We start from the raw sequence: 25,471 nt of genomic DNA, 5'->3' as shown, positions 1-25,471 counted from the left end.
AAACCAACACGGAGACAAAAAACACATACATAGCTTTTCCTAGTCATTGATGTTGCAATGGAGTTCATCATCATCATTTAGTGCCTCGACGGAGCAGCAGCCAGCCAGCCAGCCAACTATTCTCCCAAAAGCACGCATGATGCACCAACCACTCCGGAATCAAAATCTCCTCTCTCCACCACCAACTCCGTCATTAAGAAAGGCCGAGTCGTTGTTGGGGTTTGGCCCTCCAAAATAAATTTCTAATGTTCTTCCGTCAAAGATGCCGCCACTAATTAGACGGATGGGAATCACCCAAAACAGATTCCTAGGGAGGATTAGATCGGCTGGATGTGGTTTGCTTTGTCAGCCACAAACACCACCCACCCCTGAAAACACTACTCACAAAACGTTTTTGATGATTCCAAGTTGGGGATTTTGTTTGGTACATGGAAATCTTACTTTAGGGCTGAGGGCTCTTCGGTAATATGCCGCAACTTTACCGGCTGCTCCTAACATCCCCTCCTAACTCACAACCACAAACACTGTTGTTCCCATCTTACCCACGTCCTGTTGGATTCGTGTGTTTGGTCCATCGCATTGCAACTTTCAGCACCCGATAACATCAGACCGCGTGTCCCCGAGATGGATCATATCCTAGCGTCAACGGCCGATATGAACCCTTTTCGTTGTTTTCGTCGTTACCGTACTTCTCCGCATTTGATCCGAATCCCCCCATTCCCAAAACGACGGGGGGTCCTCTCCGACGGCGAATCCCTGCTGACGCGAAGCGAGAATTTTCTCCGCGCTTCTTCTCCTCCTCCTTCCGCTTCTTTAATCTCTTTTTCCGTCGCTTTCTCGAATTAAACTAGGATCGCTGGCGGTATCTGGCTCGACGGTGCCTCGTCGATGGGCGGAGTCGTTGGTGGGGTTTCCGCATCAGTTCGTTGCGGCCTCCCTTTCTCCTTTCTCCCCCCTCCTACTCCTCGCGGTTGGTGATGGTTGACTCCGTCCGAAGCAATCCGCCCCTTTCTTGCCGATTTTAATCGCGAGGTTCGGGCGTAACTTGCAAGCTTTGGGCTTTGGGTCGTTCCGTCTTGCCTTCAGGGTTGCGTTCTGAGGCAATGGGTGGGAGTCGGAGAGACAAGTGGTTTCTTCGGAGTACGGCTACGGCGGCGGCGGCTGTGGTGGTGGTGCTTTTTGGTCTGGTTCCACCTTTGGTGGCTCTAAGGCCCCTAAGGGAGAGGGACTCTGCAGCTGATCGGGGTTCTTGGGGTGATGAGGTCTGCTTCTTGCCCTTTCTTGCTTCCCAATTTGATGATTTTCGAGTTCCTGATTGCAATGATGGTTTCCTTGGGATTCTCGAGTATAAAGAGCCTTAAATTATCCTTTTCTGGATCACAGGACGATTGGTTACATTTTGAATCATTAGGTTTTAGGCTGAGAATTTGGGACTCGTAGTAACTCGGAGAACCTACCTCAACGAACGTTGCAAAAAGTAGATACTATTTCTGTTATTATAGGGTGGGGTTCACTGGAAGAAGCCTTAGCCATTTTATGATGCTAGTGATGCTAATTCTTGTACTGAGTGGATCATGGAATGGTGACACCTTGCATCTAATGGTTAATGTAATTTTAAAGGCAAACATTTGATGTTTTCTCTGTGGAGTTGTTAATGCAATTTCCTGCTTTTTGAATTTCTTATGATACCCATTTAGAAAATGTTGAGAGGTTTCGTCTTCACTACTGCATGCATTATAGGTCACTTAATTAAGAACATGCCTTCATCTTTTGTATGATATGCTGATTGATGCTTTTGAAAATGCTATTCTTCTTTAACTGTAGCACGACCCTATGTCATGATATGAACGATGTGCTCTTTCGCTTTGTGTAGTTTTATGAAATTTTCTTATTGATGTAATATCTGAAGGAAATTAGAATATTAATTTTTGTATTCTATTTTATGATAGAAACTCATGTGCATTTGCTATTTGGTTTGTTTATGTCCAATTTACTTTCATTCATACAGCGACTTTTTCTTAGAAGCTACGAAAGTGACTTGAGTCCTTATTCTGCATGGAACATAACAGGAACATATAAAGGTTTGTATCCTCTTCTTGTTTTCTAGGACTTAATCTGAACATAAAAAAATGCACATAATTGATTTTTTTGGTTACGAACTTCGGTAAATTTGATGATTTGCAAGTGAAATGTTGAAAGAATGTGCTATACCCAACAAAATGAGGTAGCTAGTCATATTAACTTTACTTTCCAAATCTCTTTATGAATCTTGATTATCTTATAGTGATACACAGGAAGATGGAACTTTGTAGAGACCACAAATGGATCCTCTAGGCTTTTTGATTTTGGGAATTCTAATGGTGAATCAGTTTTGGAGTTGGTGAGTACTTCGACAAAGATAAGTGGTGTACACTATGTTCAGGTAAAAATGATGTTAACTCTGTTTGCTCATTAGTATTATCATCATTTTAGTATGATATTGCTTATTATTTATCATCATAGTATGTTATATCCCTTCTGATTGTGTAAGAGGTTTTCATTCATATTTTCTTCCTTTATTTTGAACATATATAAGAATTTAGTTACTAAGTATCTGATATTTTATGATATATAGTGAAATAATCTTTCTGAACTTTTGCTTCTTTATAGTAATATTTGACTCTATATATATATATATATATATCCAGTATTTCCACCATGTTTTTACTGTTTGACACTCGGAGCTTTTTTTGCTTCAAAAAACATCATATTTTTTGGGATCTGATTTCATGTCTTGCTGGTGGCATTCAAATAGTTTGTTATCTTGGCAAACAGATAGTGCCAATCAGCATGAAACCATGCTCAGCTTGCAATGATGCATCACTGGCATTCTTGTAGGACAAAATTAAAACCTGAAAAAAGAAACATGCTTGTTGTTGATTGTTGTGATTTTGGCAGGCATGGAACCTGAATTTTTTTTTTTATTGATTTGGTAGAATCCTTAAATAGTTGAGATGGCTTTTGGATGGCAGGTTGCACATGCTTTGGCTTTCATCTTAACCTTGGCTTTAAATTGTTTCTCGATTTGCAAATTTGTCTGCAACCATCACGTGCATTAGCTCTTCAAGCAAGATATCTTTTGGTGTTACCATTTTATCCTTCACAATGATCACTTATTGAGATTCCTCAACTTTGATTTTATTTTTGTGCTTGAAAGAGGTGTAAGCCTGTTCCTTTAATATGGGAACTATCTTTGCAAGAACTTGGACACCCATGTTTATCTTTATCACAAGAATTTGAACAGCTTTCGACATGGAAACCAGTCTTATTAGTTTCACAATCCTGTTGCACTGTCAACCCAATCAAGGATTAAAGGATCTATTGTACGCTTCATAATCTTGGATCAACACCTCAAATCTTATTTTGTCATGGCAGGGAGCAGTCACTTTTCATGACGTGTTTGACAGCATGCATGATCATGTATTTTCCAAACTGAGATTAGAAGGAGTATATATTTGGCCCTTCAGGCAGCTTCGAATGGTAGCCAGTAGGTAAGATCTATCATTTTCTTTTTTTTTTACCTTTGTTACCATGAGATGTTTGTAATTCAGTACAAGTGTTGGTTTTTATTTGTTGTATTATTCATCTTTCACCATAGGTTTCAAAATCATGGTCATTTTCTTGTGTGTTTAGATAATTATGATTACTGAAGATTCTGGCAGCTACAAATTCCTCTAGATGTTGAAGTGTACGACACACAATCACTATTTGCTGCTCGTGATTATTTTTTTTAAAATATGAAGACATTAAAGGATTCTTCTAATTTTTTTATTTTTTATTTTTGAAAATTCATATTGTGATAGTTGTTTTTGAAAATTTCATGTATCTTGTATTGCATTGTCCCATTGGGGCCACTTGTATCCTTGGCATATTGTCTGTTGTTTTAGTTGCTTGTTTATTCTGATGATTTCATAAATTTGTTATGACGCAATATATTTACTAGCATTAGTTTTTAAGTGTCGATGGGTTAGTTGATAATCATATTCACTTGATATATACACTTAGATAGGAGGCTACAGGTCCGAGAGACATCTTGGTTCATCATGCCATTGCTTTAGGTTTGTATACAGCTTCACTGATTTTAATAAAAGGTGATTTAGTTGCATGTGGTTCTAGGTTACTACTAAAAAAAAAGAATTTTGGTTATAGTTTTCCTTGTGATGGCCTAGGATGGTACCATCCATCATAGGACAGTACAAGCTCAGTATAGGACACTGCACGCTCTGTACCAAGCAGTTTGTGTTTTTCTGTTCTTTAGTCTTTTTTAGCTTTTTTTCGAAACTCGATATGTATTGGCCTGCCAACATTTGTACTCGGTATGGACCGGTACCATATTGGTCCAAGCCCTGATCAGAATAGTTCACGGAATTGTGAACCTTGGTTCCAATGTGTTTTTCACTAAATGCAATGAAAAACTTATGGTCAGTCGGGATATCATTACTTTCTCTAGGGTGTGCATGAAGAGAAGTTTACAATGACTTGGTGTCAGTGCATTCCAAGGCTGACTTCACTACTTCTAGGGGACCAAATCTTTCTTTTCTCTGTGAAGTTTTCTTTTTCATTGTACTATACTTTGACTCTAGAAATTCACCTTCCCTTTCCTTTTGAACTCTTGAGCTATATTAGTCCTATGATGGCTTTTTCAGTGTAGGGAAAGAAAGAAGGGAGCATAAACACGTGATACACATAGATTTGGCTTCATGCTGGTTACTTTGGTTTTAGATGTTATGTTCATGCTGAATCTAGTTTCTCAATGTCTGCCTTTGTGCAACTTTGGAATTATTATTATTTTTTAATTTTACTTACTTTCCATATGTGCACCTCAATTGTATTTCTGAATCCTGGATTAAGTACTAGATTATGACTAGTAGTATTTTGAAACTATTGTAATATAAGTTTGTTATATATAGTGGAGGAGATGGCAAGGCACTTCAAGAAGAAGATTACTTTTTGTCCAATCCATATCACTTGGTATGAGTTCTTAGTTCATTAAAGTTCAACCTTTCTTTTTCACCATATTCTCATTGAAATACACTGATGGAAGATATTTGAACATTTGTTTTTTGGTGTTCTATTTTCTGGCAAATTGCAGCTGTTATTTATTTCTTTCCAGAAAACCAGAGCTATATAGCTAAATGATATAAAATTGGCTAGAAGCAGTTAATTCTTTGCTACATCCATTATCAAAACTAAATGATATGGTTATCATTTTAGCATGCTAAATTTGTGAGAACTTTCTAAAGAGAATGATTTTAAACTCGTAGAAGATAATCTAAATTTAATGGAAGAGAGCATAAGCCACTCACCTAAGTGAAAACCTTTTTCATATGAGATTAGGTTATCACGTTATGCTACAGTGCCCCCGGCATGAGTTGTTTTACTTTGATACTTGTTACATTCTGCAGGCTGAATGATGGCATGGTGTAGTTCGGTGTTAGAGAACTTTCCAGTGATTTTCATTTAATAATTTTGTCCAACAGTTAGTGATTTTATTTCTGTTGCATATTTACTCAGTTCAAAGTTGATTATACTGATGGAGTTGCTGGAGGGTTATTATAGATCTAATGGATAAAGTTGGAAGCCCATGTCAACTATGATCACTTACTGTGTTTGAAAGTGCATTAGCTTCCTGAGGCCATGACATGGCCCACTGAGCTTATTTAGCATGGGGAAATTAAGCTACTGAATTTTAGCTATGGCAATAAGTTGTAGCCTTGTATGCTGGAACACTATCTTTGTCTTGTTTACTTATTATTTATCTTACATTAACGTTCATAATTATGTGATTGTGCAACATGGAACAGTATTTTACTTTACAGCCTAGGCATGACATTGCAATTTTCTTGAAATTAAATCTTAATCACCATAGTTTATGTCTGAGGTCAAATATGTGCAATAAACTCTCTTTTCTTTTGTTTGCATAGAATGTGACATTGAATTGGATTGTTTTGTGCTGATAAGGACACATTATCATTGCAATGGTATATGGAATATGACTCCTCTTCTAAAATTTCAGAAATGTGATGGCTTTGTCAACATTTTTATGATCTAACTTATTTCTCAGTATTGTCCAAAACATGGTTTCAAATACTGTTCTGACAAATAACTGGTATTGGACTATGTGGTTCGATATCATTATGTTTTATTATTATTTTGGGTGATACTGGATTGTACGGATCAGTATACCACCTGGTACACTGGTGCCATACTAGTCGAGTATCAAATTGAGATTTAAAACCTTAGTTCAAGGTAGCTATGGTCTATTAGGATTTTTACTGCATTTGCTTTCTTTTCGAGTAAAAGGCCATAGAATAGTTATTTTCTGTGTTTTTCCTGACAGCTTGGTGTGTTTTCTTCTCAAGTACTTCAAGAATCTCACCAAGATAAAATCTGGAGGAGAAAATGTAAATCTTTATCCTTTACCTTTTAAATTGTTTCTCTTTTACGTTACCTAACATTTTAACTGTATCACTTGCTTTATCAGCTTTAAATTATGATGTGGAGAAACATTGTAATATAGAAATAGCTGCTCAAGTTTCCTGCACATCTGGCCAACATGGTACTGATTTCTTAGATTTCACCTGTTTCCATTTATTCATATTTTATTGTTTTGTGGTGGTTTCTTGTATGTTTAATTAGTGATGAAAATAATGTTATGCTGGTGTTATTGACAGTCTTGGAAGATCACTTAGCATTATTCTTTTTATTAGTTTTGGAAAGAGTATCATCCTTAGTCTTTAATAGAGCATAAAATCATATAAACACTGCTTGAATCATATCTCTGTATGCAAAATCTTGTTACCACCATAATTTTATTGCAGAATGCTATCAAGTTTGATCATATGCATAGAATTATTTGATGTAACACTAGGAGTAGAAAAGACAAGGCTTATTCAGTAAGTCAAAGACCAGATTCTCCATTTATTAATCTTTGCTTTCATCGAACTATAAGAATATGATTATCGGTAAAGAAATAATTACTGAGAATCATGAAAATCTAAATGAAAATAATATGTGATTTCAGATAATATGATTCTGCGGAATATATGCTTGAATGATAAGTTTGATTCGACCAAAAGATTAGAAATGCACATTCTTCACGAGCATAGCACTATATCAATTGCTGCATAATGTGCTTGTCACATATTGACAAAAGCATCAAAGGTAGCACATGATTGTTCTGTCTTGATCCATCCTGTTTGTTTTGCATTTGCAATTTATGTTGATTTTATGTTTTCTAAACATCATAGTTGAGTATCCAAGGATTTATAAGGAATTATTTTAATTCACTTGTCAGATATGCACAAATGCATCAAAGGTAGCATATGGTAGTTCTATCTTGGTCCATCCTGTATATTTTGCATTTGCAATTTATGTTGATTTTATGTGGTTTAAACATCATAGTTTAGTACTCTGAACTCTGAGGATTTATAAGCAATTATTTTAATTATCAACAAGTTTTATATATATGTCAGTTGTTGGAATATTTTCATGTTGAGTACTGATGAGTTTTAATGTTCATTTGCTGCCTTTGATGGTAACAATATGTTGGCATGCTGGGTTTTCTTAATCAATATATAAATTTTAAACAATTGGGTTTTCAGTCATTTTCATGCTTATTAACATGATCATATGCTTAGCTGAATATGTTATATTTTTACTGTATTCGTTGATATGAGTCCATTACTTTAAATATATATGCTAAGTAGTCTAGAAGATTCCCTTTGCTAATTATGTCTCTTTTTAGTACATGGAGATCATGAACGTTATCATCTGGAGGGCTTATTGGAGAGTCCAAAGGTCGATGATGATGGGGAGTGCTTTTCCCCCATTTTGTTGAATGCTACCTCATTGAACACTGAGGTTTACTACAATAAAGCCGTTAATTATACACTGATGGTCACCTTTGTATCCTTCATGATCAAGCAATCATGCATTTATTAAATATTTATTTCGCTTTCCTTTTTGGAAGCCTTGACATGCTAATGCTCTAGGTCTCTTTCCTTCAAGTTCTGCTGCTAATTAGACAAATGGAGCATAGCAATACCCAGTCTGTGAGTCTCTACTTTAGCATCCAATAAAAAACATTTCCAGCAAGTGCACACCATATGTCCATTTGTTTCTATGATCAAATATTTTTTAAACTTGTATGCCACTGTGGGTTTCATTCTATTTACAGGGTGCTGCCAAGGTTTCTGTCATAATGATTGGACAACAAGCTATCATGGATGCATATCTCTGTCTTTTACATTTGACAGCAGGAATCTTAGTTGGTAAGTTCTAAATCTGTTGATGTTGTGTGAGTATTTTAATAAGTTTAGAGCTAGTAAAATGTGCAATTTGAAAAATTCTTTTGCTGTATACTAGAGGGAAATTTTGTACATACTATGTTGTGCTAGGAAATAAACCTCAGGTTGTAATTCCATATCAGCCTCCACTCAGACCAATTTGATATGCTGGTACATTATACAGTGATTGCAAAAGGCGCTCGGGCGCTCGCCTAGGCGCTCGGGCGAGGCAAGGCGAGGTGAGGCCCGAGCGCCTCGCTAATGTCCCAGGTGGCGCGCTTCAAACAGGCGCCGCCTGGGCGCTCGCCCGAGCCCAGGCGCTGGGCGCTTCGGGCGAGCGCCTGGGTAAACCAAGGCGACCGAACCAGAATTTTAGGTCTGGTTCAGTCCTGGTTCGGTTGTTAGTTGGTTCAATCAAACCAACTAAACCGATATAACCCCAACCCTAACCCTAACCCTAACCCAACACTAACCTGCTGCCGCTGCCGCTGTCGCTCTCGATCCCGATCCCGATCGCGATCTCGTCGCTCGCCGCTGCTTCCTCGTTTCTCCATCAGGCTCAGTATACAATATGCTCTTAATATTAAGTTTATTTGAATTTTGAAATGATTAATTTTCAATACTGTTAATAGATTAATAATATATTATTTTGATTTTAATGTTGTTAATTTTTATTTTGATGTAAAATTTTATTGTTTTGAATTTTGAAACTTTTTGTTAATGTGACATTGTGATTTTGTATCTTAGATTTTCTTAATTTAATAGTATATTTTTATTAAAAATTTTAAATAATTATATTTATTAATTATATTATATATTTTTATATTTTAGCGCCTCGCTTCGCTCGGGCGCGCGCCTAGCGCCTCGAGCGTTTTTGGACCTTGGCGCCTTTTGGCGCCTAGCGCTTTTTAAATCACTAACATTATATTCTGCCACATATATCACTGAAAAAATATATAAGTTGGTGTTGGTACTTAATACATTATATTATGTATTGTTAACGGTTTGATAAGACTGGTGTGGTCAATAAACTGCGATACTTGAACCTGTGCTGTTGTTAAGTTTAAAGAAACATTTTGAAGTTGAATTCCCCTTGTGACTTGTAACACCCAAGTAATCATTTACTTTGTATACAAAAATAGTTGCCTATTATTTGATGTTAGGCATTATCAAAGGTATCCGCATGACCATAAATCTTTATTTGTTTTCCTGACCAACTTTCAAAATGTTTACTCTGCATCAAATTGTTTTGTCTGTGATAGTTTCTAGTTCTACTACATTTTGTCTAACCCAATATTCATCCTCTTCACGTAAACACTGCCAGGATAATATTGTAGCCTCCTTAGATTAACTTTTCATGGAAACATTCAAGAAAACAATCACTTTGTTTTCAAGTTATTGTTATTTAGTGATGATCATATGTTAGAAATTATCATTTAAAAACTAGAAGTTAATGAGACATTACCAAAAAGAGTTCATGTTGGTTTTTAGCACGGTTTGCCTTATTGATCCATATCGGTGTGCCGATCGACCATCGATACGATATATATTGAACCATATTAATGTACCAAGACATGGTACGGTGGAGCACACCAACAAATCGATATGTACCGCCCGCACCAATCTCCTATTGGATCGGTACATACTGCCCATACTATGCGGTATGTTACGGTATGGTGAACCTTGGGTTTTAGTATTACCCTATCTGATAATTGATGAATTTATCAAGCCACTTGATATTTTTGGACCTTTTCTTCATAAAGCTACAATCTTAAGGTTGGATTCTCCCATGAATAGCTAAGAAGTAGCTGATAAAAATGTATAACTTTTATGACCGAGGTGCCATGTTAGCTAAGAAGTGACTGATACGAATATATATATATATATATATATATATATATATATATATATATATATATATATATATATATATATATATATATATGTATGTGAAATTATTTGGGGGTGGGTTGGCTAGGTGAAATATTAGCCGGGATTGAGAAAGATCTGCCTGCCCTGACTAGCTGACTCAACCAATCTGAGAATTTTTTTACTGAGGACATGTTTCCTTTTTTAACTCCATGTTCTCACGGAGGTAACTTGTAGATTTCCTCCTCCAACGGTCCAACCCCATCCCTATGGAAACCTCAACACCAATAGTGACACGAGAAAGCTCACCGATTATGATCTACATTTGGAAGGTGTCTGCAAGGGGAAGAAGAGGAGATGAGGACAAGGAAAAGAAGAGGGAGAGGAAACTGAGAAACAGAAGTCTGTTCTCTCACTAGACCCATTGGAGGTTACACAGCATCCATCACTAATCTTTCTTAGGGAAGCTACCAGGGAATGAGAAGGATAAATGGCAGAGAACAAGAAGAAGAATTTAATTCTTTCTTGTACTCTTCTATTGTCTTGAACTTTAACATGTGCATATCCACTGATAGTAATCGTTCAATATGGCCAATTTCAAGCTATTTCTGTTACTGAATTAAACATTCGGTGGATATAATTTTGCTTGTTTCTGGTTGCAGAGTCCCTATTCAATGCTTTTGCAACAGCAGCATTCTTCAAATTTGTTGTTTTCTCCATTTTTGAGATGAGATATCTTCTTGCCATATGGAAGGCAAGTAGACCTATGAATAATGGAGAAGGTTGGGAGACTATGAGGCGTGAACTGTCAGTTCTATATAGCCGCTTTTGTAAGTTCTTAAATTGAATTATTAACTGTCCAAACATTTTTCATGGTTTACATAAATAGGAAATGTTTCAGTTTCTTTCATTAATGTTCAATGGATACTTGAATGACCAGTCTCACATTAAGGTCCTTGTAGAAGATATATGCAGATTTTATACAAAGTGGCATCTACATTTGTTAATGTGAATAATACAAAAAGTTCGCATGGAAAATTCAGAATTTGCACAAATAGTTGGAATTAGTCCTTTGTCATAGTATCTAATGTGGACTTCCCAATGTAACAGTTGATATGATCTGACGACCACTTTCTGAAATATGTTGTAGTATGTGCACTCATATTATTTCTGCTCATGTTTAAAGGAACAATAGTGATTCGACTTCCATTTTATGTCCAACTTCACTTGACTTCTAGGTTAAGGAACAATAGTGATTCAACTTCCATTTTATGTCCAACTTCACTTAACTTCTAGGTTATCCAAATGCTATACCAGGAACCTAGACTATTAAAGATACTTATCCCATTAAGGACGGCACTGTGGCACCATGGAGCAGCACATTGTTTTCAGTTTTATGTTATATGACTGGCTCAACCTGATAGATATTAGGCAGATAATAATTAAATGCAACTTTGCGAATCATGAGATCTTGAGATCAGTCATAAGATAATCTGTATTCAAGGGAGTAAAGGCACATGATCACTGAGGCTGACATCCTTGAAACTGATTGGGTTAGCTCTATGACAATAGTAAACGACAAGCTTCACATGTTGCAGACTAGAGATGTTCTCCAGCCTTTCTTACCATGCTGAAACCTATTGTTGCTTTTGGTCACAATAAGTATTGGGAAATTCCTTTTCTAAAACCACCTTTTGTTCATTTGATTTTTAGAGAAGAAGAATTTAAAGCAAGTTCTTTCATAGTTTGATGAATCTTAGTTATTCTTTTCTATGAAAATCTCCTCAAGAGGAAGTCCCAAATTCTCAGTGGTGGGTAAGCTAGACATTGCTGATTATTTATCAATCCTCCATGGACTCAAGGTGAAAATATATTTAGGATAGAAATAGGCAAAAAATGATTTTTTTTGTTATGATTTCAGTTTCAAATTCTGGTACTATTTTGGTTCCTGGGAAACTGCTACTAACCAGTACAATCATATGCTGACACATGGCATGCTCTGATGTCTTGATGGCATGGCTGGCACAAGTACAATGAAAATTCACAAACACTGGCTAGAAAATAATAACAAAATAAAAAAAGGACAATTATTTCATCCATTCACTGTGACATAATAGTGCAACACTCGCTGCTGATCACTTCTGGGAGGTCTCTGCTATGGACTGCTGTGAGCAGCCAATGCGCAACAAGAGGCATAAATTGCCTGAATGGATCAAGTTCATTGCAAATATGCTTTTCCAGAGAATGGAGGCTGCCAGACAGCCAGTCAGCATCATAAGAGAAGGGGAAGGTGTTAATGAGGGGAGGTAGGCCATTAGCCAATAGGATATGGAGGGTTGGAAGGGGGATAGAGTAGTGACAAGGGGAAGTATCTACTTTAAAGATACAAGGGATGCCAGGAGAAAAAGAAGGGAAAAACTGAAGAAGAAGCTCACAGAAACTTCATGGACAAGCTGGTAAAAACAAATTAAATTTGAGGGTTAGTTGGTTCATGTGTCACTACTGCTATGCTACTTTGGGCTGGTTCATACCATGCAGTATACCTGATGTGTTGCAAAAACATGATGTCTGTCATAATGATCTGAATGTGATATGTGTTTCATATTAATATGAATGTGATGCATTGTAATGCTACGAACGTCTCTCATGACAATGTGCTCTTGCCAGATTGGATGCCCTTTTCTTGTGGAGTAATTGATTGCTTGGTTTTGTTTCTTATTGCTAATGAACATCAATAAATTTAGCTGTGATTTGTCATCTCATGAGCAGAATGAACTAGATTTATAGAACAATGAGATCTTTGAATTATCGGATATTTCATAATTAACTTAAATTTTAATGTTTTTGTTGGTTACTATCATTCTTAAACAAGTTGTGCTACTTTATATTATCAATGCTTTACCAAGTTGTGCTACTTTGCAGATGGCATTCTTTTGGGAGGCATTCTATTGATGTATGAGCTGCACAATTTACTACGCCCCATTCTTTTTGCTATGTATTCTTTTTGGATACCCCAAATAATCACTAATGTCATTCGGGATACAAGGAAACCCCTGCACCCTCATTATATAATAGGCATGACTCTCACTCGGGCTGCAATTCCGTTATATGTATTCGGTTGCCCGAGCAACTTTTTGCGCATGCAGGTTGATAGAAGTTGGTGCATATTTTTGGGATTATTTATGGGATTGCAAGCATTGATTCTTCTGCTTCAGTATTTTCTTGGATCTCGGTGGTTTATTCCTCGTCAGGTAGGTCTTTATCTGAAACCTCCTCTTTTGAAGAGAAAAGATGTAGAACTTTGTTGTTCTTCTATTTGGATGACTGCTAATTCATGCCCCTAGTCACCCCTTCATATCAGTCATGAAGTTAATGTTTTGAGTTTGATACCAATATTGTCGTGTAATTCTTCTTTAGCACCATTAGATAGTTGAGTTATATAGTTGGTCAGTTAATTATTGGATATAATGATCACCATGTTTAAGTTTTGTGTAGCAGTGAGAAAACTAACTTGTCTAGAGTCTTGCCACCAGAGCTCATCATCTGTAGTCCGTGTTTGGTTTAACTATTAGTGATCTGACTGTTGGTCATTGATTTTTCAGATCCTACCAGAGAAATATTGCTACTACCGGAAGCTCGAGAACGATACTAATCAGATTGCTGATTGTGTTATTTGCATGACTGGTATTGACCTCCTCACACAACAACGTTCCAATGACTACATGGTATCGAGGAGCTTCTGCATTTCATTTCCCTTGTGAACTGAATTGCTGGTTAGAAACCTAATCGTTTGGCTTTAATCGCACAGGTGACACCATGTGATCATTTCTTCCATACTGGATGCTTACAGAGATGGATGGATATTAAAATGGAATGCCCAACTTGCCGGCGTTCCCTGCCACCAGCATAGCGACTAACTACGTGAAGGATAATAGCACTTGGCTCGATATGTAAGCATGATGGGCTTTGGCATTTCTTAATTACTTGTCCTTATGGCATCAGGAACAATCGTAGGATAGCTTTCAAAGGAAAGAAAATGAAGATAGAAATTGATAGCAACACATGAGAGACTTGTATTTTTCATGCATTGTATATTATAATGTTGTATCATCTTAGGCTGCCGGCAGAGTCGCCTGTGATTATGAAAGGGAAGTCAATATAGAAGAAGCACAGCATGTAAAAAAAGTGTCAAGGCGGGGTTTAATGGTAACGATTATTTTCTTGTAGCATGATGTTAAAGTTAGTACATAGTGTTTGAAATGGCAGCATTTTTTTTTTTCTGGATAAAAGGAATTAATCAATGGTGCTATTGTGTGTTTGGTCGCGGATCCGATCAAAATTTTTTATCTCGAGATTCAAATGATATATAATCTCTCGTGAGCGACAACTAATGAGTTTATTATTTCCGTGCTGACATCGAACCTGATACATTGGTAATTCACATGGCCACTTCGTGAAATGTTTGGGTGGGACACATGGTTTCACGGTTTAATAATGAATGCTCATCGTCTCAATAATGCTCTCATGCGTTTGAGTGGGCTAAACGCCTTAAATGTATTGATAGGGAGAACATCAGTCTTCGTCATCTGTCTCCACGTGGTGTATAAGATTAAAAAAAAAACTCAACATAAAAACTCATGGTTAAAGGTTGTTTTTGTATGTATGTCTATCCATAAAAGATCAACGGGAGGTTGTTTTTGCGTAGAATATTTTATGAAATATTTTATGTCAAATATAAAAACGCATCCTTAACATAATGATAACTTCGGATCATCTTTTTTGACCACTTATGTCCGTAGTCATATAGATCGAGTTACTAACTTGGGTGTCGAAAAGATCAGAGTGGAAAACCTCACCCGACCTCGGTCTTCAGGTAGGTGATACCTCAGGAACTCAACATTTCTATCTCAAAGGCATCTTAGACAACCTTACGTAGGCGGGTCTAGACCAAGTCGGGTTGATAAGGATGTCAATGACTTTTTTTCTTATCATTTTGACACTAGAAGGAGAGCCCGATATGACATGAAGAATTACCCATTGACCCTTTCAATGAATATTTAAGCGATAAGGTTTTGCCCCCGATCCATAATACCTTCACTCAAGGGGGACAGTAGCCACCCTTTCCATACATTAGCACATTAATCTCGCGATAAACGTTGATACAATTGCTAGTCATAGGTATCTTGTAAGCCAATCACATGAGTGATGGCATATGTGACACGCTATGCAGTCTTTTTTACTTATTATTATTATTATTATTATTATTATTATTATTATTATTATTATTATTTTCTTACTTTATGTTGCATGTTGCATATATTGTGATGTTCATGAATATGTGCAATGAAAGTCGGATCGTGATGAGATCACAATAATGAGATTGATTCACCTTTAAATATAGATTCTAAATCATCCCAATCGTAGATTACTTGAGAGGGACATCGAGATAATCGGATAGATTGATATGTTGTATATCCGTTCATATGATAGAGGCGGCTGGTCTCATAGCTGTTCATGTAGGGATACTAGAGATATAGTGCAAGTGCTTATTGGAGAATGAGTTTATTGATTGATCCGCTCATGGAATGTTACAGATCTAGCATAACCGGTTATCGAGAGTGGTAGTCAACCTTACGAGAGTAATTTAGTATCGATATAAGATCATTCGCTCTCGATGTCATGAGAGAAATATCATATGTGTTATTAATCAAGCAAATCTTTAGGTATGGTCATTCGAATTAAGAGAAAAAGAGTTCTCCGAGAGAATCTGATTAGAGCGAGACTCGAGAAGATTCTGTATGGCCTAACAGCATAATGTCGGGCATACAATCTTTAGGATATTATATGGATGAGGGACCATAGATACACCATAACTAAGGACAAATAGGTCCAATAGATTGGATTTCCTCGTATCATTTGGGGATTACAGCGCAATGACCTAGTAAATCGATGAATTGAATGAATTATTATAATAATTTCTTGAGTTAGAAGGAGTTCTGATAGGTACAACTTACGACTAGCTTGATATTGGGCATAGAGGGTTACATATGATAGGTGTTGCAACGAATAGAGGTTAGATATCCACTAGAGTCTCTATCTTATTGGATATCTAATTAGTACTTGAATTATTAGATCTTGTACATAAGATCCAAAATAGCCAATAAGAGATTATTGGGTAGAGATCCATTAATCTAAGAGGCTTGGGTAATTGGATAAAGATTTAGTACCCAATAAAACAAGATCTATTATGGGTAAGTGGTAAGAATCTCTACAAATAGCAACGCTCAAAAGATGGCATAGGCTAGTCACATCTTAGCTGCCTCTCCTATTATCCTCCCTCTCCTCTCCTCCTCAGCCGATAGCCTCAGTTGAGGGTGTGTAGATAGTAAGAAGGGCCGATCCCTTCTTGATCATATGGTGCACATGAAGAGAAAAATCGTGCAATGATTTAAGGAGCATATTCGTCACATCTATCATGTGGATCATCGCTAAAGAGAAGGACAATTGATTTCCTTCATCCACTCCTATGGATTTGAGATTTTATCGGGATGTATGATCTCCTTAGGTAACAAATCTCACTTGATATGTACGATTTCAGTTTTGTATTTTATTTTGTGCACCAATCTTTGCATAACGATGAAACCTCTTTCTAGGAAATCCGTGATTTTTGTTTTCTATTCTTCCGCTGCACATGTGATACTCTGATCAAATTTTCAAACAATAATGACATTTATTTAACAACCTAGGTCTCTCACACCTAAAGATGACCCTCAGCCACTAACTTGTTCTCATCGATGCGTTCTTAAATCTCACTTAGCAAGTGCAATGACTAACAGGCATGATATAGGTCGTCACTCCACTTTTGCCCTAGTTAGCCGAACAAGCAGTACCACCAACTCAATCGCCATCACCGGTTGCATCGTGAATGACACCGACACCCATTGAGGTTCCTTGACCCGATGTGATGCCGACATCCTTAAAACGCCAGTGCCTCTTCGGACCGTCGATTAAGGGGGCGCTTTAGTCCCTATGAAATTAGCAGATCATATCACCACTCTACCCTGCCTGAATTTGAGGCCTAATTGACGAAGTCGATGGAAGACTCCCTATGGACCCTAATACAATAAATAGATCAATGTTTGGAGGAAATACGATGAGAGTTCTAACAATTAGAATGAGAAGTGTTGGTCGACCTCACCTCAGGTCAATCGCTATTTACCTAAAAATATCCAAGATGAACTAATTCCAATGAACTTTTTTCTCTCGTCTTTGGATGCGTTCGATGATACTATTGACCCGACAAAGCACATTACAGTTTTTTTTGTGTCCAAATGTCATTTTATATTATTTTGGTTCAAACTTTAATTACTTGGGAATGTACGTCGACAATCATCAAGTAGGGGGAGGAAAAAATACTCGCAGGCTTCGTCACTCGATAGATGTCCATCAATCACCCATAATACAAACCTAAAGCTCTCTTGCCTCTCGTAATCATCGATAGAGATATCAACAATAATTATACCAAAAATATTTTAAAAAATTAATCAATATATCATCGTCGAGACAATGATCTTGTGCAAACATCAAAAGTCACGCAAGAGACTCGAAGCTAATAGTTGTAGATGCTATCTAAGTTAATGTGACTGATGACTGTGGTGTTTCGGTGGGTTTCTATTTAGTGTGTAACCAATGTTTTCTCTTTTCCTCCTTGCCTGCCGGTGCATTCCGTCCTCTTCGGACAGCTTCATCAGCAGAGTCAACCCAGCCCAGCGTGAAACAAATCTATCTCGGCTCGCTTCCAAGTCAACGGCATCCCAAGCCCAAACGACGCCGCCATTTCAGACCTTTGATCTGCGTGATTGCCGATGACGACTCACGAACGAACGGCATCCCAAACCAGCCGAGTCACAAAGAGGTCGGTCTCCTTTCAAGAGGGGGGATCTCATTCTTATTATTGTACAACAACTTATTTGTTCTCTTGGTAATTTCGATCGAAATCAAGGGAGGAACAACTCATGCTAAGATCTGCCCTCATTCATCAAGCTTGCTGTGGCTTGTTTGACCCGAGTAAGCAAGACATCAATTTTGTAATTCTAATACAGAGTCTATAGCGTCTGCACAAAATCTTTCGATTACATATTAATAATATTGTTAGCCATCACGATATCAACTCAATATATTATTATTTATTATTTATTTAATTGTTTTAAATTTTAATGGATCGATTATCTCATTGATTCCAATCATAATATCAACAGTTATCCCCTAACTCTTCTACCAGGAGACGATGGCCAACAGAAGCGAGTCTAGTATACTACCGACGATGGGACCATATCGCCACGTACCACCGCCCACTGTAATTAACCGGAAGCCCGTCCCTGTAGCCCATATCCGATAGGTCATTGTTACCCAACCGGCTCATCTCGGCCCTCCATTCACCGAGATCACCTCACCGTGCCGCTTCGCCTCGGATAGGACCGCAGCGCAGCCCATTGCTCAACAGCCGCGGGTCCAGATGACACATCACGGGCTGTCTGTGGCAGGCGGGACCCACTGCGTGATCCGAGTTAGACGGCGCACAAGCGGTCGATGCGGACAGATGGTGGGCAAAGGCCGCCGGCGCCCAAGTGTCCTCCATTTCGCCGCTCCACCGTCCAAAGGGAAATTGCGATCGATCGATATATAAACCCCCCTCCCCCACCCTTTAACCCACCCTCGCTTCTCGGATTAGAGTCGTCATCTAGCTGGGCAAAGGAAATAAAAAAGAGTGCAAATAACACGGTGACAGATCTTTCTTTACCCATGGCGTCCACCGAGAAGTCGGCCACCGCCGGCAGAGTAGGAGGAAGAGGGGGGAAGGAGACGCACTTCCGGGGGGTTAGGAAGCGGCCATGGGGGAGGTACGCGGCGGAGATACGGGACCCGGGGAAGAAGAGCCGGGTCTGGCTCGGGACCTTCGACACCGCCGAGGAGGCGGCTCGGGCGTACGACGACGCTGCCCGCCAGTTCCGCGGCTCCAAGGCCAAGACCAACTTCCCCCGCCCTGATTCCTACCCGTACCCCGGCAGCCCCAGGAGCCAGAGCATCACGGTGGGGTCCTACGGCAGGGAAGCCACCGAACCGCCGCTCAAGATCCCGCTCCCGCCCCCGCTCGACCTCAATATTCATCACCGTGGCGGCGTCGGCGGCTGCAAGCGGTTTCCCTTCCACCCATACCCGACCGTCACCGCCACCACAGTGCCGGCGGGATACCCGCGCCTCCTCTTCGACATGACGGTCAGATCGGAAAAAGCGGCTGCGATCAGTCGCCACCACCTCCTCACTCTGTGTCCGCCCACGATCCTCGCCGATCCGCGGGCCGCGATGGCCTGCAGCGTTGATAGCGACTCGGACTCCTCCATCGTGGATGTCCACCCTAGCCACCGCTCTCCGGCTTCGCACAAGATGCTCCCCTTCGATCTCGACCTCAACCTTCCCCCTTCACCCGAGATCGCGTGATCCCACCTCCTACCCCGCTACCTTATCACATCGACCATCCCTGTCCGAGCACTTTCTTTCTCATCTCTCCTTTCCATCCCATCCCTTTTACCAGGGCAAGTAAAATGGTAACACCACCAACGGTGAGAGAAAGAGAAAATTATAGAGAAAAAAACTATATATATATTTATTTATTTATTTATTCTTTCCACTACAACGGAAATCCTCGGTGTCATGCCTTCTCTCCTTGTTGATTATGATTATGATTATGATTATGATTATGATGATTATTATTATTATTAACACGATTTTGAGAGATTATATTATCATAATATAACGTAGAGAGATTATATTTGTTTTGTCCCTCTACTTTCTTGATTATTATTACTGTCGATTGGTGATTCCCTCGATTTCTTGATTATTAGTATTGTGTTGATGTAAAAGCGAAAGAGTAGTGTCGTTTCTGTCGATTAGCTGTATCGGTGGGTCCCAACGAGTGGGGATCAGCAGCGCTGATCAAAGAGGAATAAGGAATAACCGGTTGCGGTTTCCACGCACAAAAACTGTGTCCAACTGTCTCCTACCGGCCGTGACTCGGCTCGAAAAGCGCTCCCGGTTGAAGACGTGGCTCACCGATTTGAACGAACCCTACAATTCTGCAGTCCCTTCGCCACGTTGGGTACGGACCACCGACGGCCGTGCCCTCATTTTCTCCTCGCTGTCCCACGACGGTACGGTGATCTCTGAGCACACAAAAGCCAAAGGAGCAAAGCCAGGAGGGGAGAGAAAGAGACGGGCGACGAAAGACGAGTTAGCTCGGGGGGCGCAGCATGTACCGTCGTCGCCTCTGGTGCAGCTCGTGGTGTACGAAGCGGCGCCGCGTCGTGGCGCGGGGAACAGGATGGCCAAACGACGCCTCCCTCCCAGAGGCGGAGAGGAAGAAGAGAGTACTTACTCACCGCTTGGGTTTGGTCAAGGACGTCGCCACTACCTATCCCATTGGCTCATGATTATTTATTTGGTCTAAAGCATTTAACTCAATAAAATTCATTATGGTACATTCTTATAAGCCAATTTGTATTATTATTATATTTTACTCATCTTCTTCGATGTATTGAGTAAATTGGAATGTTCTCGTTATAATCCTAAGAAAATCCTACTGATTTTCTCTACAAATACTCTTTAGTAGCTCATTATATTCAATGCTATATCGGATTTGATATCAATTATTATAATCTAATCTGTCAAGATAATTAATTTAATAATTAGATGTTTATGAATCAATTTATCTATTTTCTAATATATTATTATAGATCCTGATGTTTCAAAATTGACCACACGAGAAAAAGTGTTGGCTTCAAATTCGATTAATTTGATTCTTCAGTGAATTTTTTTCTCACTTTAGGACCTTCCGGCAATCTTTTCTAATTGCTGCTTGGATCAAATATAGTGTTCTTACGGCTTGAAAGAAATATAAGCATAGTAAAGAAGGGGAGTAAATCCTTACTGTGCATAGCATGAGTCAGAGATATTGTGCTAAGCAAGCAAGACCTTCATCATTCGTTTGAAGACTGTAAACCTGTCGAGGTTCAAACCGGAAGGGAAATCGATCCGTTAACCGGATTGCTAATTATCTGTCCCCGTCAAGTTGGGAGCTCAACTAGCAGCGAAGTTTTAGTTCCACAGATGACATGATGCTAATCCTCTCCTCTTTGTTTTTGATAATATTCTCGCTTAGGCAATTTGCTTCAAAGTTTTTCATCAACTTTGTTCGGTCTGTATCATACTCTTCCTGTTCTATTTGCAGAAACACACATCACTTCTCATGTTCTTTGTTTTTTTTTTTTTTTTTTTTTCAGTCTAAACTTATTTTCAGACATTTAAGTGTAACTTTTGGATCAAAAGGGTCACGGATAATTTATTTGATCTAAAAGATAAGAAAACAGAAAGAAACATATAAAAGACATCATAATAATTGAGTACCTTATCAGCATAGCATAGTCCTCAACATCCGGAGGAGTAATAACGTTAGATCCCTCAACCTCAAAAAGAAACAACTAGAGTAGAATAGAGGGAGAAGAAGATGGTCAAGCACAAGCGAACCAATTGAGCTTCCTTAGATCAATGGTAAGAAAGTTGAGATACCTTAAAATTGATCAAATCCGTCTTGTATCTAGTGGTTATTAAGTCGATAAAGGAGATGTCCGTAAGGATATGCAAAGTCTCAAATACTTAAGCGAGGAACAAAAGATTCGAGGGTTTGAGTGGCTATATATATGGAGAATGGAAGATGAGTGTCAGTGGATTGACAGTCCTCGCGCTGCGCACGAGTGCTGAATCGAACCACTAATTTTACGAGCTAAATAAATATTAAGATAATAATAATAATAATAATAATAATAATAATAATAATAATAAAATGTACGGTGTACTAACTAGAGTCCTAATCTCTATAGGAGTAGAATCCTAGGCTGGCTACAAGTTTGGATTCAAGAGTGAGATGTCTCGCAAGTTAGCTCAAGAGAACAGGCATAACGATGGAAGGGCTACAGGAGTCTGAGAGTCTCAATTGAAGGTCTTCGTTTCCGACCCGGTTTGTCAACGATAGCCGTGTCGACTTTTAGTCGTACATGGATTATGGTTGACCACATCAGCGTGCAATTCCATTATCATACACCAATTGACCCCCAATTTACGCAAGTGACCTCCTCGAAGGAAACAAAATACACTCCCATATGGAACGTTATAGTGTACTTTAAACGCGATATAACAATAGAAGATGAGTGATGTATTTATTATCTATCTAACCTGCAATACCCAATTCCCGATTCCCAATTCCATCTTAGACCTTAGAAGAGCGGAATTTATGGCAGCTTTAAGACCTACTAAGACAACGATGGCAGCCTCGCCCATCTCCCCGCCCTGTTGTGCCTGATCTTGCGTTCCTCCTCGCCTCCTCTTCATGATCTCATCTGTTTCGCCCATCGCTTCGCCTCACGCTGCAGGCCAAGTCGCAATCCTCTTCGCCGCAGGCCGAGCCGCAATCCTGTCCGCCGGAAGCCGTAGGCCGCGTCGCCTGCCCTCGGACCTCTCCGCCTCGTCCCGGAGGCTGCATCGCCATTCGATCCGCCTCACGCCGCTGGCTTGCAGTTCCAGCCTCAGATCTTGCCACTCCGTGGTAGAATCTCTTCTCCAATAAACCCTACATGCTTGTTTCGTCTCCTTGTTTTGACCAACAGATCTCTGCGCCTCGCTCCAATCCCTTGGATAGATTTGGTAGAATTTGCTCAAAAATGTCATGGACCTCTGCTATCGCTCGCTTTTTCTTGAATTAGGATGTGGTTCAATTCTGTTCTGAATCTGAAGGACGTTTGGACGTGACATCCTTACTTGATACTCCTCCCTTTGCTTGCGCAAAAAGTTGTGTTTGAAGTGTGGATCTTGGAAAATTGGATATGGATCTAGTTTTTCTTTTCTTGATTTGCCTGATCTGACTCACGATCTGGTCAACAATTGAACTAGGGATGGACTGGGGTCGATCCAGTATAACTTTGATTCTTTTAGCAGTCCTATGCATAGATCTAGATTAGCCCACAGGGTTGTTTATGGCACGTTCTCTTGCATTGTATTTTTATTTAATTTTCCTTTTAGTGTTTTTAAGAGAAAGAGAGAGAGAGAGAGAGAGAGAGAGGAACTGCTGCATGTGAATGTTAGATACTCGATTATTAAAAGATATAAAGACGTGAAATATTTATGGAACAGTGGTTTGGTCTTTTATATAATTAAAACATTTCACCAAATATTTCTGACAGAGGACCCCTATCCAAGAGAAACGTGGCCCTTACTAGTGCTAGAGTAGCATGAATATGTCCATTTATAAAAGCTCAAATGGTTGCTCAATGTTTTTTTGTCTTATCATATAGCTAATAAATCTAGTCTGCAACGTTCAATTCTATCATATCAAGTTATTAACTATTATTTTTTCCACAAGTTGCATCCTTTAAGTTACTTCAAAATGATGGCACTGTTTTGGTATGACTAACTGAATTTGCATGATTGCACCATGTATACTGTCATATCAAGCACACCTTTGGTTCCTGATCATTGGATATGAACCTAGCAACCTTCAAATTGGTTGCACTGACTGACTAAATGACATTAGGTTTACTTGCTTTCAGGTATTCATAAGTATTGATGACACTCATTCTCTCTGACCTTCACTAGCTTCACATATGTTTGAAGTTCCTTTGCCATCAACTAAAAGTCCTCATCTTCGTCGAGCTGGTAGCAGACCTATTTTCACTGATCAGGGTAAAAGAAAATTAGTTTGCTCACGACTACTTTATTTACTCAACTTTTTAGATGTTATTTGTTATGCATGTCACATATTTAACTTTCATTTTTAGATTTCATTGAACCTGGAATTGCCAATGACATAGGCTTAGTTTTCCTGACAGAGGTAAATGAGATGAAGAGTCCAAGCATGGCAGCATCTGGTGTTGCAATGATGCCATCACCAGTTTTCTTGTGGAGATTTAAGGTCATTTTTTTTATATCCTTACTCCTTTTTCCAATTTATTCTAATCATAGAATGAAGATAAGAAGTCTTTCTAAATGGTCATCTGATTTAGACAACATATTTATATTGTCATTTTCTATAATTTCAAGGAATAATTATAATTAATTTTGATTTAGCTTAATCCTGTTGATATTGCTTAAATTATATAAAAATTGCAGAATAAAGTTGTGTTATCTGTCAGACATAACATGTCATCATGATTTGTCTAGATAATTTTGTTTGCAAGCATAGATTGAAGTTAGAAAGAATCTGTTATTTGTGTGGCTGATTGTCAACTTCCTATAAGCTTCGTGGAGATGTCCATACTTATATGTTTTTTACATCTTTTGGAATGCTCACATCAACCTGATGATAATTTCTAATAATACCTGTAGGGTTTCTTTCAATTGCCTATCTTTTCATAATGAGAAACTTCTTATATGATTCCTCTGTGCTGACATACATCATCTTGAATGACTTTTTCCTTTCCATTCCTCTTGATAACATATGAATCATGATATATGCTTAACGTTATGGGCAACCTAAGTTTCCAGCAATAACTTTGACACCTAATGTAGATTCAAGCCTTGTCTAGTCAGTTATCTTATTATCCACCCATTCTGAGGTAGCTATCTTATATCCAGCAATACATGTGACTCTCAGGTATGCTCCTCTCTAAGTGACTGCACCTCGAAAGCAAGATTGCCTTGTAACAAATGCGTGCAACTTCCATGGATATCCTGTAAACAAACACCTTAATAAGATTACAAGCAACTATTTATACAGAACACAAATTCATGAATGAAATATATTAACAGTAAGCCAGTATTGACAATCTGAAATTACAAATGTACTAAGCTTACATGGAGCAAAAACATAGAAATTTGGAACATGAGGCACTTGAGTCCTATTTGCAATAAACTCAAGCTTATAAACTAATGAACTCCTCAACAGAAGGTATCAACAAAAATATGAACAATTGAAAATTTATGTTATTTTACAAAGATTATTACTGATTATAAAATCAACTCTCTAGGAAAGACCTAGTTTTTAGTCTTAATTTGATCATACTCAATCTTCAATTGCAAAAGGATCTAAACAACTTTTTTCTTTTTCAACGATTATAGTAAGAAGCAAACCAGCAACTTTTCTGGCAGAGATGATGATGATGATAATGTTGTTGGAGAAAGATTAGGAATAAGTGCAAAGTATTCAGAGTTCATGACAATAGGGAGTAGGG

At 38.5% G+C, this 25,471-nt stretch overlaps 3 protein-coding genes across 3 annotated transcripts in view; all 3 read left to right on the top strand.

Annotated features, from left to right (window-relative positions):
* The first annotated feature begins 703 nt into the window (after window positions 1-703).
* LOC135657032 (transmembrane E3 ubiquitin-protein ligase FLY2-like) lies at window positions 704-14,461 on the top strand. Its single transcript, XM_065175917.1, has 14 exons — window positions 704-1,262; window positions 2,009-2,081; window positions 2,295-2,422; window positions 3,415-3,530; window positions 4,950-5,010; window positions 6,380-6,443; window positions 6,524-6,598; window positions 7,787-7,947; window positions 8,034-8,093; window positions 8,219-8,312; window positions 10,859-11,026; window positions 13,119-13,447; window positions 13,799-13,921; window positions 14,005-14,461. Exons 1-14 carry the CDS (start codon window positions 1,104-1,106, stop codon window positions 14,104-14,106), a joined length of 1,713 nt encoding a protein of 570 aa, XP_065031989.1. The 5' UTR covers window positions 704-1,103; the 3' UTR covers window positions 14,107-14,461.
* A 4,324-nt stretch (window positions 14,462-18,785) lies between these two features.
* Window positions 18,786-19,836, top strand: LOC135657033 (ethylene-responsive transcription factor 4-like). The gene has a single exon (XM_065175918.1). It carries the CDS (start codon window positions 18,786-18,788, stop codon window positions 19,692-19,694), a length of 909 nt encoding a protein of 302 aa, XP_065031990.1. The 3' UTR covers window positions 19,695-19,836.
* A 2,907-nt stretch (window positions 19,837-22,743) lies between these two features.
* Window positions 22,744-25,471, top strand: part of LOC135657030 (uncharacterized) — a 7,667-nt gene continuing 4,939 nt past the window's right edge. The window contains exons 1-3 of the mRNA XM_065175913.1: window positions 22,744-22,851; window positions 23,898-23,984; window positions 24,131-24,213. Coding sequence (XP_065031985.1) covers window positions 23,906-23,984; window positions 24,131-24,213 — 162 coding nt within the window. The 5' untranslated portion in view covers window positions 22,744-22,851; window positions 23,898-23,905. The remainder of the gene's footprint in view (window positions 22,852-23,897; window positions 23,985-24,130; window positions 24,214-25,471) is intronic.

Source organism: Musa acuminata, unplaced genomic scaffold (assembly GCF_036884655.1).
Source record: "Musa acuminata AAA Group cultivar baxijiao unplaced genomic scaffold, Cavendish_Baxijiao_AAA HiC_scaffold_215, whole genome shotgun sequence".
In the NCBI taxonomy this organism is placed as follows: Eukaryota; Viridiplantae; Streptophyta; class Magnoliopsida; order Zingiberales; family Musaceae; genus Musa; species Musa acuminata.
This window is presented reverse-complemented; position numbering and strand designations above follow the sequence as displayed.